Source organism: Lactuca virosa, chromosome 3, assembly GCF_052849685.1.
Source record: "Lactuca virosa cultivar CGN04683 chromosome 3, Lactuca_virosa_CGN04683_v6, whole genome shotgun sequence".
Classification (NCBI taxonomy): domain Eukaryota; kingdom Viridiplantae; phylum Streptophyta; class Magnoliopsida; order Asterales; family Asteraceae; genus Lactuca; species Lactuca virosa.
The window spans coordinates 181,019,869-181,037,329 of NC_136428.1; the positions used below are offsets into that span (position 1 = coordinate 181,019,869).

Genomic DNA, 17,461 nt, shown 5'->3' on the forward strand with positions numbered 1-17,461 from the left:
ATCCTCATTTTAACCTAATATGGGTTCAAGACATGCATTGGAAATGTATGTCTAAAAGGCACCAACCTTTGGGATGGTTTTAGTGTTAGAATCACTTCTAGAAAGAATGGATTTTGGACTTTAAGGATTAAGTGCTTTTTGGTTAATCCTTTGCATTTTAAGCGTTATGGATTGGGTGTTGGACCTTTTTGGGTAAGTCCCAATGGATAAAGTTGGAAACTTTATCCTTATGGATCACATTTCAGACTGGATCTGAGATTTGGAGCTCTTGGAATCAAGGAAAACGGCTTAACGTATTAAGCTGTTAGATCTTCGGCAAACACGATGTGTTTCTAATTTAACACAACGTGTTGGTCGGGATTTTCCCAACTGTTTGGGTGCAGGCGGAACAGGGCGTGTTCTAAGTCAACACGGCGTGTTGGGTCAACATGGACTGTTGACCTTGACCGTTGACTTTGACAAGTTAGACCTTTAGGGTAATTTAAGATTTTGATGGAATTGGTCACTTGGTGGAAACATGTATCGGTTAGAGAGTTGAGATTCGGAGTCGGCCCTCATCAGTTCGGTTCACTCTACGAGGTGAGTTTCCTCACTGTACTTACGGGTCGAAGGCACCAAGGCCATCCCATTGGTTTGATAACATGATATTTGCTTATACGCTGAGTATGGAATAGATATGCATGATTATGCTAGTTATTAATATGCTAGTCTGGTAGATCAGGTAGGAGTACCTATTCTTCTGTCTACATGATTATCTGTATATGTTGTTATTTGTAGACATATTGTGTTGGGCTGAGGTTGTACTTCTTCGTGATGTAGCCAACAAACCCTAGAGCATTCTAGATATGAGCTGAGAGCCGGGTGGGGGATGCCAGACTCATACTGAGGACTCAGGTGCATTCCAGATACGAGCTGAGGACCGTGTGGTATGCCAGACTCGTACTGAGGGCTTGAGAGTATTCCAGTCCGATGACTGATTGGGTCAGAGAGCAAGCCAGACATAAGTTGTGGGCCCCGGGGAAAGCCAGACTTATGCTGTGGGCTCAGGAGCAAGTCACATATGAGCTGTAGGCCCGATAGGCAAGCCATACTCATACTGTGGGCTCATGGGTAATCCAGTCTTTTAGCTGTGGACCTAGTACATGCTGTTATTTGAATATGTTATTTGTTCGTGTGTTGGTATTTTGGGGGAACTCACTAAGCTTCGTGCTTATAGTTTTAGTTTATTGTTTCAGGTGGTTCAGATCATTGTGGCGAGGAGGCGAAGGCGTGACCGTACACATCCTTGGTTTTTCTACCGATTGGATCTTGGGAGACTCTGACTTTAAATAATGTTTTGGAAACAATGGTTTCGTACTACTTCTATTAGACAAAAGGGTTGTTTTGAAAAGTTTTAAATTTGTTGAATTTTTGGGATGTTACATAAATAATATTCTATCAAAAAGTCATTTTAAACGCTTATTATCTCTAAACTGACTAGCCCGAATCTGCGGGCGTTACAAACATACTTTGGAAAATCGTAATGCATCGAAAGAAGACATACAACGTGTTGAAAGTACGTTACAAGGAAGATGACATCATTAAGTAAAACACGATGCGTCAAGTCTGTAGATGCTGCACATCTTCACGTCAGACTATAACATATTAATATCTGTAAAGTCAGTCATTTGGTCATTACCCTCAAGTCTTGCCAATTCCAGAAGTTATTCATAGGAAAATTCAAGGTGCCAATAGATCCAACAAGCTTCAAGTTATCCTCTGTCCTCTTTACATGATCACTAAGGTTGTTTATGGTAGAATTCAATAGTATATATCGAATTGGATTGTTATGCCTTGAAAGTTTGTTTTGTGTAATTAAAAACATTAGGGTTTGAAGAGATGAAACCCTAATTTGGTGAATTTGTTGTGAAATTGAAAAGTGAGATTATGACTTAATTAATTAAGCCATTTAGATGAGAAACATGTGAAGTATAATTAGTTTTGTTGATAAAACTTGTATTTGAAAGTTAGATGATCACATAAGTAATTATATAAGGATAGGAGGAAAAATCAAGGTCTTAATGGAATAAGTCATACTAATTAGAGTTTATACACGCCTCCGAATTGGAATTGAAGGCATTCTCACCCAAAGGAACATGTGAAGGATAAGGGAATTGGTTAGTCTTCACTAACCAGTAAAGGTAAGTACATATTGAAAATTCATGAGTACATAGCAAAATATGTGAAAAATGCTTGTATACTTGATTAATTGCTAGATAGGTGAAAAGTTATTAGATTGCATAATTTTATTAATATTATTTGTAGTTGTTTGGTTTTTGATTTAACCATAACCATATACATTCGGCTAATCGAAATTAGAAATCGCACCACCTCTTTTAGTAATGATTCAGTTTTATCGGTTAATTCAGTTTTTGTTCGGTTTTTTCAGTTAATAATAATATGCTCACCCCTAGTTACAATGGAACAAAGATTTATACATTATAAATTTTGATATATAATGTTTGTTTATAAAAAAAAAATTTATAACTAAGCCCTACAAATAAGTAAAATAAAAACAAAAAACATATAGTGGTCGTAATAGACTTTTTTTTTTTTTTTTTTTTTTTTTTTTTTTTTTTTTGTAAATGCGAGCTTTTTTTAACCTTGAAAACGGGCAACAAAAGGTACTAGTGAGCTCGATTGATTTTTTTTGGAAGTACAGGTGAGATTTTAGAACAAAAAATAATAAATAATACAGATGGTTAAACTAGATATTGGCCAAATGATAATGAAGTTTATATTATTATCCTTTATTTTGACAAAATTACAAAAATGGTCCCTGTGGTTTGCCAAAAGTCATAAAGTCAGTCCCTGCTAATATTTTTTGATGTAAATGGTCCTTGTGGTATGCAAAACTTGCAAAGATGGCTCTTTTTACTAACACCATTAGTATTGAGCCGTTAGGGACTGAATCTGTAAGGGCATTTTCGTCTTTTCAAGTATAAAGGGACTAAATTCGTGACATTTGATAAACCACAGGGACCATTTTCGAAATTTGTTTGAAAAAGTGAAATAATTAGCTTAAAGAAGAAGGGGACAAGGCTCGAACTCAAAACCTCCACAAGCTCAAACTCGAGACCTCCACCCCCTTATATCATTAGAGCCCTTACCAATTGAGCTGGAAGCTCATTTAATTATATCTTCCAAAAACTATTTTATATAATAACGAAAACGTTAATACCTAAATAATAAATAAATTACAAAAAACAATTTTTTTATATACTTTTTTTTAAATAAAGCAAAATGTATTTTAGCCGTATTATTAAAAAAATAGTTTTTTACAAACAATTTGTATGTATTTTTATGTATTTATTTTACGTAAAATATATTTTTTTATGTCTCTAAAAAATACGTTTTCGTATAAAAATATGGTTTCGTAAAAAAACAAAAACTCCATGTCTTTGAAATAATAATAATTAACACTACTCATGACATAAAAAAATGTATAAATTCTTTTGGGTCGCTAGTTTAAAACTGTTTTTTTCGGTTAGATGTATTAAAAACAACATAACAACGATTTTGTTATGTATCTAAAAAATTTATACGGTTTTTTTTATGTCAAAAGTAGTATTAATTATCGTTATTTCAAAAAGATATATCATTATTTCTTTCGTATTTTAATCGCAAGTTCAAAATCGTATTGATAAAATGAAGAAGAAAAGAAATAATGATATATCTTTTTGAAATAACGGTAATTAATACTACTCTTGACATAAAAAAACCGTCTAAATTTTTTAGATACATAACACATTCGTTGTTATGTTGTTTTTAATACATATAACCGAAAAAACGGTTTTAGAACTAGCGACCCAAAAGAATTTATTCATTTTTTTATGTCATGAGTAGTGTTAATTATTATTATTTCAAAGACATGAATTTTTGTTTTTTACGAAACCATATTTTTATATGAAAACGTATTTTTTAGAGACATAAAAAAAAATATTTTACGTAAAATAAATACATAAAAATACATACAAATTGTTTGTAAAAAACTATTTTTTTTATAATACGGCTAAAATACATTTTTCTTTATTTAAAAAAAATTATATAAAAAAAATTGTTTTTTGTAATTTATTTATTATTTAGGTATTAACGTTTTCGTTATTATATAAAATAGTTTTCGGAAGATATAATTAAATGAGCTTCCAATTCAATTGGTAAGGGCTCTTGTGATATAAGGGGGTGGAGGTCTCGAGTTTGAGCCTTGCCCCCTTCTTCTTTAAGCTAATTATTTCACTTTTTCAAACAAATTTCGAAAGTGGTCCCTGTGGTTTATCAAATGTCACGAATTCAGTCCCTTTATACTTGAAAAGACGAAAATGCCCTTACAGTTTCAGTTCCTAACGGCTCAATACTAATGGTGTTAGTAAAAATGGTCATCTTTGCAAGTTTTGCAAACCACAAGGACCATTTGCATCAAAAAAATATCAGCAGAGACTGACTTTGTGACTTTTGGCAAACCACAGGGACCATTTTTGTAATTTTGTCTAATATTTTTGTATCTTTGTTTTTTTGGATAACCAAGAAAACCTAATACAAACCAACTTTATTGGTCCACAAAAACAAAAAAATTAAGACATTACCAAAAGTTAAACTTTTGTTTGTTATGTATTTCAGTATTTCTGATCAAGAAATTTCAGAACAGTTTAATAAAATAGTTCCCAAATTTAATTTCTTTACCAAAATCAAATCATTTGCAGATCTCAATAAAAAAGGTGGACACTTTATAATACCCACTGATGAAATCAAAGTAAATAAATTATCAAAAAAACATTTATGAAATTTAATTTAATAAACTAAACACATCAACTTTAGGTGATAAAGAATGTGTAAAATTAAAATACCATAAAGCAAAATATTTGATGATAGAAATGATAAAAAAACTTTCTTATTTCAACAAATAACAACAAATTAATCAATTATACATCGAAGATAACTCATGAGAAGCTGACATATTCTTATAAATTTCAAGCATCAACCTACTCTCGAACTTATCTTTAGATTCTGCAATCTTCGATTGATGAGGTTTTGATTTACTTTTCATGCCACCATCCGCCACCTCATCTACCTGATCATGTTCATCGGAGCCTCCATCCAAGTGGAACAACTTCTTGATCTTCCATAACCGACCATGGCGGCTTTCTCCAAACTTAACAGTTTTCATGTCTTTCCGGTGATCAGGACTTCCGTCAATTTTCCCGTCGTAGATCTTCCTCCTCCAAGCCTTATTGATATCAACAGTTGATGTCGAAAAGCTTCTTGTTAATCTCTCCATTTCCCTGAACTTGTGTTTGTTGTAAAGAGAAAAAGAGAGAGAGGTATGGAATGAGAGAGAAAGGTTATTTCGGCGAAACCATTTTGATAATTATATAGAGATTCGAAGGTGTGCCACCTTTAAAATGGGCTTTTGAAAATAGTCATGTATAGATTTTAAAACTAAGGTATTTTTTAGATTAAAAAACTAGTAATTTAGATTATTATTGACAAATAGGACCTAAGAATAAAGTTAAATAATTAAAGTTCTGAATTTGAGTTTACTTTTTTATAGGTTTGCTGTATATAAGACTATAAGTTAGTCCATTTAGGCTGAAGGACTAAAGGTTATTAAGTTTGATATTAAAATATTAAAATTTAATAATAGATTATATATGGATATATTAAAAGTAAAGAGGTTGAGCATGTCATCCAAATCTATTTGTATAGTATTATTGACCATTTTATATGGTGGATATGCAAGAATGTCATTTTTTTTAAAAGCAAATTTCGACTTAGTTGAAAAATGAAGTTGGGAAGTCGTTGTCCATTAATATAATACCATTAAAGGCGCACCATTATTTTGACTGTTTATCATGTTTAAATAAATTAATAATTAATATCACTTTAGATGTTGCCACGAGTACATTTATGATCTAATTACATATGTATATATAACTAACTATCTAGAACAACCGTAGAATAATTATATTATTATTATATTTCCTATATTAATTTTTCTCCGTATATAATAATATATATTTTTTAAAGTTGTATAATATAATATTTTAAAATATAAATTATTATGAATAAAAAAAATTATTAACTACGAATTCACTCTTCTTTTATATAACCATATTATATTTTAATAATTCTAGGTAATATAGATAATGATACTGAACGTCCTACACAATTGATTTTTGATTTAAAATGATTCTATGTGTTATGTATGATTAATTTTATAAAGGACCTTATATTTTATGTTTTTTTTCTCGATTAAACTTTATATTTATTTTTTTTTATTTGAAAAAAACCTTATATTTTTTTCGATTTGACTATTTTTTTTTCGATATAACCTTTTTTTTAGAGTTATACAAATCTTAAATCCACCTTTATTTTCTTTTATTAAAATATGAGATTTTTATTTTTTTTATTAAGGCATTGTATTTTCAAATAAAACTAGTTAATGTTAGAAGATATTTTACTATTTTTTTCTATTGTCGGCCTTATTAATCTTCACATGTAATTAAATAATATTCATTAAATATTATTAATATAGTTGATGATTTTTCTAAATGGGAGACTGTTGAAAAATAGTGTCAAAGATAATTAACTATTGATAATATTTTTGATAATACCATAATCTTTTTGGGTTGCCCTCATGACCCATTTGAACATTTAAAAGACAAAAAAAAGAGAAATTATCTTATTAATTTGTGATGTTTTGATAAATTAATTAAAAACTATTTAGAAATTAATTTGGAATTAATTAAATGGGGTTGATTGTTAATTAATTAAAAGTTAATTAAGCGGAACATTCCAGAACCCTAAGGGATAACGTGGACTGTTTTGGATAAGGCTTATCCAATGTATTTGATTTGCTTTAGGGGTTAAGAAACTAGAACCTATAAATATAAAGCTTGGGATTAAACCCTTCTAATCATAAGAAAAATTCGATCCTCCCTAACTCTCTCGTTCTCTCTCCCTCAAAGTAGAAATTCTTAACCATCTATAGGGTTTGTAGATTTTTGATCCTAGCCTCCCCTCTTTTAGGGTTTTTTCATTTTGCTATTTGGTGTTCTTAGGTGTGAGCCATTAGATAGATTCTAGTTTGGGTCCTTTCATCCAAAGCAAAGTGGTAAGAACAAGATCACAAACAAGAAGATCTCTAACTGCAAAAGTGGTATGTGTCTGATTTCTTATCTCTCTAGTAGTTGTAAATAGTATTATGTAACTTAGATCATAATAGGTTGTAATAAATCATGTATTTCGGATGCCCTATTACGCAACATAAACTTGTAATAAATCACCAATATATCACTACTTCACCATTGAAATGGTTGAATTTATATATAATGATGGAAATAGGGAACTAGAACCATAATTTATGTTCTATGGATCAAAAGGGCAGCGGAGATGAGTCGTGATTTTGGCCAAATCAACGAGCTTGTTAACCCAGATTTGATCGAAGAACAAAGGAGGATCAAGCAACTAGAACGTGCTAATCAAAGGCTGTAAAAACAACGAGTTAAAGTCAACAAAATAAGTTATCAGGTAATCCTTTCAAACAGTGTTTTTAGTTGATTATTGAACCTTGGCAGTGTAGTGAAAAATCGAAAGAATGGTTCCGTCAAAGTATCAAACAACGGTTACCGTCAAGGAGAGCAACACCATGTCTCTTTAATGTCTAGTGTTGTCTTCAAAAAATTACACAATATGGACTATAAGGATGTGGGTTATTTTTAATGTTCATGGGTTGTGGGAGACAATCGAACCAAGAGTCGGTGTGGATGCTAAGGAGAATAACATTGTCGTAGCACTTTTGTTTCAAGCTATCATGATGTAACATTCGAGATTGGGTATGTTTCCTTTTTAACCCTTAATGCAAAAATATCCATCATTTAAGTCCCTAGCTAGTACGTGGGCGTACTCTATAAGTACGCTTAGCATACTAGCTCATTTTAGGATCACGGGTTCACCTACATACACGAGGCGTACGTGGTAGTACGCAGGGCATACATGATGCAGGGGCAAACCCTAAATTTTAGGGTTTGTGTCATATTTAAGCGACTTTTAACACCCTTGGACTTCTATTGAACAACCTACATCACTCTATACCATTATATCAAAACCCTAAGTGTCATTTGTGAGTTTTGAGCTTGAAAATGAGTTTTGGTGGTGTTTTTGGTGAAGTAGAAGAAGAAGAACACTTGGAGTTGCTTGGGAGTGGCTTGAGCTTGTAGATCTAGAGTCATATTCATCTTAGCAAGTGATTTGAGGTAAAAAGTTCTCATCTTGATGGTTCTTTGTGCTAGATCCAACTTAGGGTGTTATTTATGCATATTTGGGTTTTTTAAGCCATATTTGAGATTATGGGCTACTCCATAAGCCACAGATGTTAGATCCTAGCACATTTAAGGTCCCTTGTCCATAAAAATGTAACCTTTATGAAATATTTTGGTCCATGCATGTGTTAGGTTCCTTGTTATAGTTCTCTTTGAGTTTTGGGTCTTATTAAGACATACATGGGAGTAAAGTTGCCAACTTTACATGTTAAGTCACCACTTAGGACTAGATCTGAGAGTTTGGCATGATGGCTTAACCAGTTAAGTGCTTACTAAGTTGTTTTGGTTGTCTACAGAGTACGCGGGGCGTACCCAGCTCGTACGCTATGCGTACTATCCCCGGAAGGAGTACGCTAAGCGTAAGCCTGAGTACGGCCAACGTACTCAGCTGTTTGACTTTTGAGTTGACTTCCATGGGTTTGGGCTTTATTTTGGGCTTTTTAGGGTTTGGGTCTTGTTTGTCCATTGGATTTCTGACTTTGGGCCATCGATAGACTCTAGGATTTCTTGGAATTAGGTCCATGATGATTTTTAGGCCCAATTAGAAAGTTGGGCCATATTGGGCCTTGGGATGCCAATTAGGAATTTGGGCCTCTTGAGAAAATGGGTTGGGATTTGGTTTTGATCCAAGTAAGAAAAGGGTAAAGTGGTCTTTTACCCTGGATGTTGGATAAGTAATTTAGACTCTTGATTATGGGTCGAGATCCAATTATTGATTGGATATTATTGATGATGTTAGCATGACGGTTTTCTAGATCAGTAGACCAAGATTTTATCTGAGAGATTCAGCAGCTTGAGGTGAGTTTCCTCACTGTGTTTGGCGGTTCGAAGGCACCAATGATGGCCTATGATTTGATATGATTCGGATGCTAGTTGTCTGCGTTATTATTGCATGTTTGTTATCAGATATGTATATCAGGCAGAGCCTAATGACTATATTGTATGCTATTTATCTTTATGATTCTTGCATGTGTTTATGTGTTTGTATGTTTACCAGGCATGACCCGATGCTAGGCGGGCCTGATGACTGACAGATCTGTTCCGAGCGGGGCTCGTTGTCGGGCGTGGCCCGATGACCGGGAGTGGGGGCATTATATGCTTGATGTATATGATATATGATATTTTTGGGAACTCACTAAGCTCTGTGCTAACGATTTTCGATTTATGTTTTATGTACTTTTGATTCGAAAGGGAAGAGCTCAGGATGATTGCACTGCACACACCACATTGTTTTGCATCTTATATGACTTTGATTGTACTTGGATGTTATTTGGTATACTCTGATTTTACTATAGTTTTATGATATCGTTATGGATAATGGTTTTATTAATATAAAAGTAAAAAATTTTGGTCAATTTTTGGGATGTTACAAGTTGGTATCAGAGCCTTGGTTTGAGGGATGCAGACACTCTCTTGGGTGTGTCTGAACTCAAACTGAGGATTTGGTAAATTTTTCTAAAAGAAACATTTTATACAAAGGGATTTTCTAATAAAAGAAAGGGTGTGGTGCGTGCAATCGACCGAGCTCAAGTAAGTTTTCCCAAAATACCCATACATCTTCTATGATATGCTTGATTTGTGAATATGTGAATCACATGATAGATTAGGGCTAAGGATCTATGAGATATGCCTTTGTATGCCTGCTATATGAGCTTGTAGACTTGCATGCTAGTACCGATCAATCAGTGATAGGGTGGCCTGTTTAGGTTATGTTTGATTCCGATTACTCAATGCTTGAATACTGCTTGCTTTGTGCTTTTTAGGAGTTCTCATTAACTTTAGCTAACTAGTAAGAAAATATTCTAAGTTACATATTATTGAGACTAAATAATTCTAGAAGGTTAGGTTTTAACTCTATTACACAGCTTTTGTTTGAGTCCAATCGTTGTAGTGTGAGACCTTTCATTCAAAGAATTATCTGGTGTCATTAATATGTAATTGTATTTGTGATATAGTTAGAGGGTGTTAGTGGGAGCACTTTCTGCAGCTGATGGCGGAGAGTGGCGTGGTGATTACCCTAGGAAATGCTTAGGAAGAGATTTAGTGTTGGGAGCCTTGTCTTATTGAGGGTTGTATGTATGGATAATGAAGTGACTTGGAGCACTACTAGAAAACAGACCTTTAATGACGCGCTTTTTACGACACGCACTGATTAATGATACGCAAAAGGGCGTGCCCTAAAAATAATGTCAGATCTTTAGAAATTTGAAGAATTTAGGACGCACATTTTTGCATGCCCTAAAATTAGTGTCTCACAAAAAAAAACACAGAGGGCGCTTATTATAAAATGCACGTCATCTAAACATGTCGTTTTATAATTTTTTTAATGAAACACGCGTTTTTAGTCGGGGGAAATGGCATCCCAAAAATTAAACCCCCAGCCTATTTGCTCCTCTCTAAGTCTCCCTTGTTCCCTCTACTGATGCCTCCGCCTTCTTCCATCAATGCTAATCTTTGAAATAGCTAGAAAGAAACCCTAGGGCCTTCATCTTCACCTACATCCAGCACCTCCAACCCTTCTTCATTCGTCCAACACAACCCGGGCTTTAATCTGCAAGAAAACCTCCAACTACATCCTATACATGAAAAAAAACCCTAATTGGCAGCCACATGTTGACGTCAGGTACCCTTGAGATGAAAAAGCCTCATTTTGATGTAGAGATCCCCTTGGGCTCTTATGTTAGGGCTGATTTCTCATACATTTAGTTCTTACGTCCCCTCTAACCGAACCCTTAGCATCCCAAAATAACCCTAATATTCTGTTCGTTTGTCTTAGTGGCTAGAGAGGGAGTTGTTCAAGTTTTTGTGTAGGGATGTCGGATCTTTGAGTCACCGTAGAGGGAGAAGACGGAAGAGGACCTCAAGACAAACTTCAGAAGTGGATACACAACTGTCCTGGAGAAAGAACTGAAATCAAAGCTTCCTGGATGCAATCTCAAAGCCAGTCCCCACATCAAATCAAGACTCAAAACCTTAAAGAAGCACTGTGATGCAATCACAGATATGAAAGATGCATTTGGTATAGAATGGAAAAGTGCAGATTCCAGATTAATATGCTATGATGATGATGTATGGGAAAATTGGGTGAAGGTAAACCATCTATGATCTATCCATCTAAATTCTCAAACATACTTAACGATTCTCAATCTCATTTTCATATGTTTCTATTTTTGGCGTTGTAGGATCATTCAGATGCCAAAGGCTTAAGAAATAAGCCATTTCCTTACTATGACGAGTTGTGTCTGATATAGCCCTGTGAGTGCAGTTCATAGTTACCTAATTCGCTCAGATGGACACGAACCCATACCAATTCGTTTCGTACCCAACCGTGGTACGAAAGCGTTCCAAACGATTTCCGGATCGCAAATCGGTACGGTGTCGAGATAGTTCCAATCGATACCCTGAATGAGTTTGATTCAGTAATCCAATAGTTCCAAAACGCGATTCTGGGTTTAATTTCTGAAATTAGTATGCCGATTTCTGATTTTGGAATGCCGATTTTGGAATGACGGGAAACTGCCGACTCTTCCACAACGAATCTTAAAGACTCTTAATTCTTCTGATTCATTTAACTATCTTACACACTAATGTTCAATTTCTTATTCCGACTACTATAAAGTTGTATATAATACTCAATTTTTAAATCATCTTCTACAATAATTGTTAGTGTAGTCTGTACTACTTTTCCAACTTTCGATTTCTACAAATGACACCATATCTTTCTTCTCTACTACTTATTTTCCCATATCTATAGAGTCTTTTGACTTCAAAGAACACAATAAATGAGTGGATTATGAGCATAAGAGCATTGAATATTGATGTGACCACCATGCGATTTGAAGGGAGTAGAAAGAGGGGCAGAACAATCTTTTCAGATTATGCTTGGTGTAGTGGAGATCAAGTTGATGTTTGGGTACAAGATAGGTAACCATTTAACTCAACTCGTTACATTTTCATTCGTTAAAACTTATTAATCATCACAAACTGTATTTTTTTTACCCTTTTTTTAGCTGGCATGAAGCAATTGTTGTGGACACAAATAAGATTGATTTAAGTTCTTTAACTGCCCAGTTTCCTGGTAGGTATTGTTATCTGACTTTTCCTTCAAAATTTATAAACTGTGCTGAAATTTTACCTTTTTGTCCTTTTCCAGCTCAAGGAAAGACATCAATTGTCAGGTCATGGCATGTGAGGCCAACTCTTGTCTGGAAGGATGACAAGTGGATTGAATGGTCCAGTTTGAAAAGACCATTTATGTGGCCCTAAAGGGTATAAAAGAGGAAATTTGGTGAGTTACTTTAGTGATATATTTACAGACATTAATTACATAACATGTTTTACTTGATGTTTTTTTTTTTCTGAATACAGATCTTGGTGGAAGCCATTGACAATGGTGGTGGATGTAGAAACGATGTTCAAGAAAACGGGTTTGCTAAAAATGAGTCAACAGGACTTGTAGAGCCTTCTAAAACTAACAACAATTCAGAATTGTCACAACTTCAGAATTTGTCTTCTGCAATCAAAGAATCAGAAGATAAAACACAGACACAAACACAGACACCTGTCAGTGTTGGTGTTAGTACACGTGGCTCTTCTGGTGGCCTAACTGGCTTGCTGAATTTTGGAAACACTTGCTTTATGAATAGTGCTATTCAGTGTCTTGTTCATACATCAGAATTTGCTAGATATTTTAGAGAAGATTATAACCAAGAGATCAACTGGCATAACCCTTTAGGAATGGTGGTAAGTTTTAACAGAAACTATTATTTATTATTTTGTTTTTTTTTATAATACTGGTTTTTTAATTTTTAGGGTGAGTTAGCTTTAGCATTTGGTGAGTTACTGAGGAAGTTATGGGCACAGGAAGGACTCCATTTGCTCCAAGGCAATTCAAAGCAAAGCTTGCTCGTTTTGCACCACAATTTAGTGGATACAATCAGCATGATTCACAGGTTTGTTATTTGTTTCATTTAGCATTTAATGATATATATATATATATATATATATATATATATATATATATATATATATATATATATATATATATATAGAGTTTATGTTTTAATGTTTATTTCAGGAGCTTCTGGCATTTTTGCTTGATGGATTACATGAAGATCTAAACCGTGTGAAACACAAGCCTTACGTAAAATCCAGAGATGCAGATGGTCGACCTGATGAAGAAGTTGCTGATGAATATTGGGCCAATCACATTGCTCGAAATGATTCAATAATTGTGGATGTCTACCAAGTAAGCATCATCAATCATCAATTTTCATTCAACACTTGTTAAATAAGATAATTTGATGGGTTTGTTTGTTTGTTGAACAGGGTCAATATAAGTCAACTTTGGTTTGTCCTGTATGTGAGAAGATCTCGGTTACATTCGGCCCATTTATGTATCTCTCATTGCCACTTCAATCAACCACCACCCGAGTAATTCCTAAATTTTGCTATTTTTGTTGCCAATGATGGTCCTAATTCCTTATTATTTTGACCTTTTTAGCCTTGTTTCTTTGTTTGTTTTTCACTTATCACTGCTTTCTTTAAACGTTTTGGTCATGATTATGTTCTTAATTAAGAATTTAATTTATAGTATACATGAGGATTCTATTAAATCAAGTTTGTATTCCTGTAGAGTGCTATTGGGGAGGGTATGACTCGTCGAGACCATTCTGATGTCTCTAACCAGGTAAAATTTGTCTCCCTCTTTGTTATGTCTGTAATGTATACAAACCACCCCTACAATTGGAATACAATTCCATTCCAATCCTGCATTTGGTTTGCTACTTCAATTTGTTACAGATGTTTTCTCCCTTCTAAAAATACTCAAATAAACTTGTATTAATCATATGTTACTTTTATGTATATTCAACTATATGCAAATTATACCATTGGAAAAGATGTCTAGGCGATGAAAGTGGTGGTTGGAGAAGAGGCTCTCTCTTCTGAGGATTTGGTCTCTCTCTCTCTCTCTGTCACACACACACACATTCACGTTTAGATAATATAGTCAGTGATTATATATATATATATATATATATATATATATATATATATATATATATATATATATATATATATATATATATATAACAAATTGTTTGTATAGATGGAATACATCTATATTTGGAGTTTCTTGACAAATTTGAGAGGAAATTTGTGGCTCAAGGGGCGTACGACACCAGAAACATCTTCCAGTCGCTTGATTTAGCATGGACACTTCTGCGGATCTTCCCCCGTGAACTTCTTCACCACATACCCGCCAAAACCCTTGATGCCTTCAACAATCATGAGGCATCCAATTGAAACACACAGGTTTTTGTATGACAGTCGATCTTTCAAGTTTTCCTTTGCCTCAAGGTCCCGCAGTGGATACAGGGAATCAAATCTAGCAAGCAATGAAAAAGGTATATTTGATACTTTCCCCCCTCTTCCCAAAAAGTAGTTGTGGTTTGACTTTATGGTCAAACCTATTGAAATTTTGCATCAAAAATTGGAATGGTTTAACATTTGTTATCTTACCCATTTTGTTTAGGTTTGGGCTTCTAAATGGAATGAAAGAGCATATAAAAACAGGAATCATGATACATTATGCATTGGTATTTTAATTCAAGAACATATTAGAGCTGATTATGCCTTTGTCACATGCACAAATCATCCTGTGTCTCGTGACTCTTCACAGATATACACAGAGGTAAGTCTCATATTTATGGCTGCTTTTGTTTAGGGGTATTTTCAATTATGAGAATGTGGATAATATCTAATTCCCTGTTGACACCTCATCTTTTTCAGCATGAAACAATACATTAACCTAATGTTTTTTTTCTAGGATGCAGCTTCTCGGGGAATTGCTGGTGTAGGCTTTGATGTTGTGCAATACGGGTAATGTAATTGTAATCATTTCATCATTTATTTTGATTATTTTCTTTTTGGGTGTTATGATCTTGTTAATTATTTTCAGTGATGTTTTTTGTAGATTAGCATCTACTCCAGCAATGTTCAATAGTACACTGACAAAAAATGAAGACTTTCTATGTCCAGTTAATGGAGCTATCATGATAACAGCAATCCATCTATTGGTGAAATGATGGAATATGATGCGCCCTCCAAGCTAATGGAGTCGGATTCTTATTTCTCAAAGATTGTTGCTGAGTACTGGTCCAGCTGCAAGAGATGATCCATGGGTAATTTCTTTTCAAGTTAAAAGTAAAAGTAAAATTTCTTATTATTCGTTATATGTATATATGTATATATATGTGTATATATGTATACACATATACATATACCTGTTAATTCATTATTCTTTATGAAGATTTGAACTTGATAGTAGATGATAATAATGGAAATCTGGAAGAATAATATGCAAGTTATACAAAAATTTCAAAAGGGTATTTTGGGTATTTGGTAGTAGATATTAATCCACAAGATCTTTTTGTTAAGAATATATGATGTTTGTATCGTTTGTAGAGAGTTTAGGGTAAACCTTATCACATCTCACATTTGAACACTTTTAGCATTTGACTCTTTAGTTATCGTCAATCATCATAATTTTATGGTTTTAGGTTAAAGGATCTGAAATATTAATTTATGGTGTGAGTCAAGTTATTTTATTATTGGTGCCTTTTGTATGTCAATTCAGCAACTTGTCTGCAAATTCTGAAATTTGTAGTAATTTTTCTCATGTTTATGCTAACAATGGTGGACAACACTAAACAAATTTCATCTAGGATGTTTTTCAAATCGACTACAGGTCCTTCAACTTCAAGCTTCTTATTTGTACCGATTTGCCATGTGTAGGTTCTGACAGCTCTAGCAACCTCCTTCCATGCCCTGTAGCCTCTCAAAGTTCCTGCATCCAGGTTATTCTCTTAGAAAGGAGATTGTCAAAGGAGAATTTAGTCATGAGTTTCTTTTAATATTGTACATGTTTTGTTTTCTATAATAAATATTATGCAATATTAGCAATGTGTTACATTTACTTACCATTGGAATGATTATTTGTATTTAACATATTAGTGCAATGAATTATCTTTATTGTTTATGGTATTTTATTTTGTATTATGAGACTTTTAATGTGTTATTTAATTTGAAAATTAGTAAATCTATCAGAAATATATAATTTTAAAAACATTTAAAATTATGACACGCAAAAATGCGTGTCGTCTTCCTTTATGACAAGGGCTTCCTTGATACGCATTGCGTGTCATAAACATGTGCGTCGTAAGGTTACAACACGCAAATGCGTGTCGTCTTCCTTTATGACAGGGCCTTCCTTGATATGCATTGCGTGTCATATATATATATATATATATATATATATATATATATATATATATATATATATATATATATATATATATATATATATATGTAAAACAGTGGTCATACGAGGAGGATCCGACAGTGGTTCGGGTTCGGGCTTTGGAGCCGGACAGTTGGACTAGTAGACGCGGGAGTTCATTCGTCCGTGATTACCCACAACATACTTGAGAAGAATACTGTGATCTTTGGTACGATCATGGAGGGTATCATGGAGGTTCTGGAGGAGCGCTTGGGCTCTGTCCGTTCTGAGATGGTTGCGTTGATGGGAGCTCGCACGTTGACCTTCCGTGAGTTCTTGGCATGTGGGGCTCCAAAGTACTTCGGGGAGAAGGATCCGATCGCGAGCAAAAGATGGTTAGAGGATTTCGCTAATGCCTTTCATACTAGCAGTTATCCCGATGAGGCAAAGGTTAGACTTGCTTCCTGTCTTCTGAAAGACAGAGCTCGAGATTGGTAGGAGGTGGTTGGACGCGATGTAGGGATGAGGAGGTTAATTCGTTAACATGGGATGATTTTGTGAAGAGATTTTGAGCTGAGTTTTCACTGATGATTGAGGTGTAGGAGTTAGCGAGGGAGTTCCAGAACCTTCACCAGACTACTGAGACGGTGACTGAGATCACTGCGTTGTTCTACGAGAGGGCGTTGTTGTATCCACAGTATGTTGCTGATGAGGAGATGAAGAAGGCGAGATACCATGAGATGTTGAGGAGTGATATCCGACAGTTTATGAGCCAATCCAGTTGCAAGACATTGGATGATATGATAGTAAGGGCCAGGGAGAG

General features: G+C 34.1%; 2 protein-coding genes across 6 annotated transcripts; both read left to right on the forward strand.

Annotated features, from left to right (window-relative positions):
- Positions 1-12,115: 12,115 nt before the first annotated feature.
- On the forward strand, positions 12,116-16,398 carry LOC145162748 (ubiquitin carboxyl-terminal hydrolase 5-like). Of its 5 annotated transcripts, XM_079081807.1 has the most exons (14): positions 12,116-12,281; positions 12,368-12,435; positions 12,511-12,645; positions 12,726-13,100; positions 13,170-13,309; positions 13,435-13,605; positions 13,686-13,790; positions 13,993-14,046; positions 14,258-14,313; positions 14,467-14,764; positions 14,893-15,051; positions 15,187-15,239; positions 15,334-15,541; positions 16,155-16,398. In XM_079081807.1, the coding sequence occupies exons 5-9, from the start codon at positions 13,211-13,213 to the stop codon at positions 14,270-14,272; spliced, it is 444 nt and encodes a 147-aa protein (XP_078937933.1). In that variant the 5' UTR covers positions 12,116-12,281; positions 12,368-12,435; positions 12,511-12,645; positions 12,726-13,100; positions 13,170-13,210; the 3' UTR covers positions 14,273-14,313; positions 14,467-14,764; positions 14,893-15,051; positions 15,187-15,239; positions 15,334-15,541; positions 16,155-16,398. The 5 variants fall into 5 exon arrangements, with proteins under 5 accessions (XP_078937933.1, XP_078937929.1, XP_078937931.1 ...); XM_079081803.1 differs by having other exon boundaries at positions 13,993-14,313; XM_079081805.1 differs by having other exon boundaries at positions 13,993-14,313; positions 15,339-15,541.
- Positions 14,756-15,445, forward strand: LOC145164282 (alpha-glucan water dikinase 2-like). The gene is made up of 4 exons (XM_079083004.1): positions 14,756-14,764; positions 14,893-15,051; positions 15,187-15,239; positions 15,334-15,445. Exons 1-4 carry the CDS (start codon positions 14,756-14,758, stop codon positions 15,443-15,445), a joined length of 333 nt encoding a protein of 110 aa, XP_078939130.1.
- Positions 16,399-17,461: the final 1,063 nt, after the last annotated feature.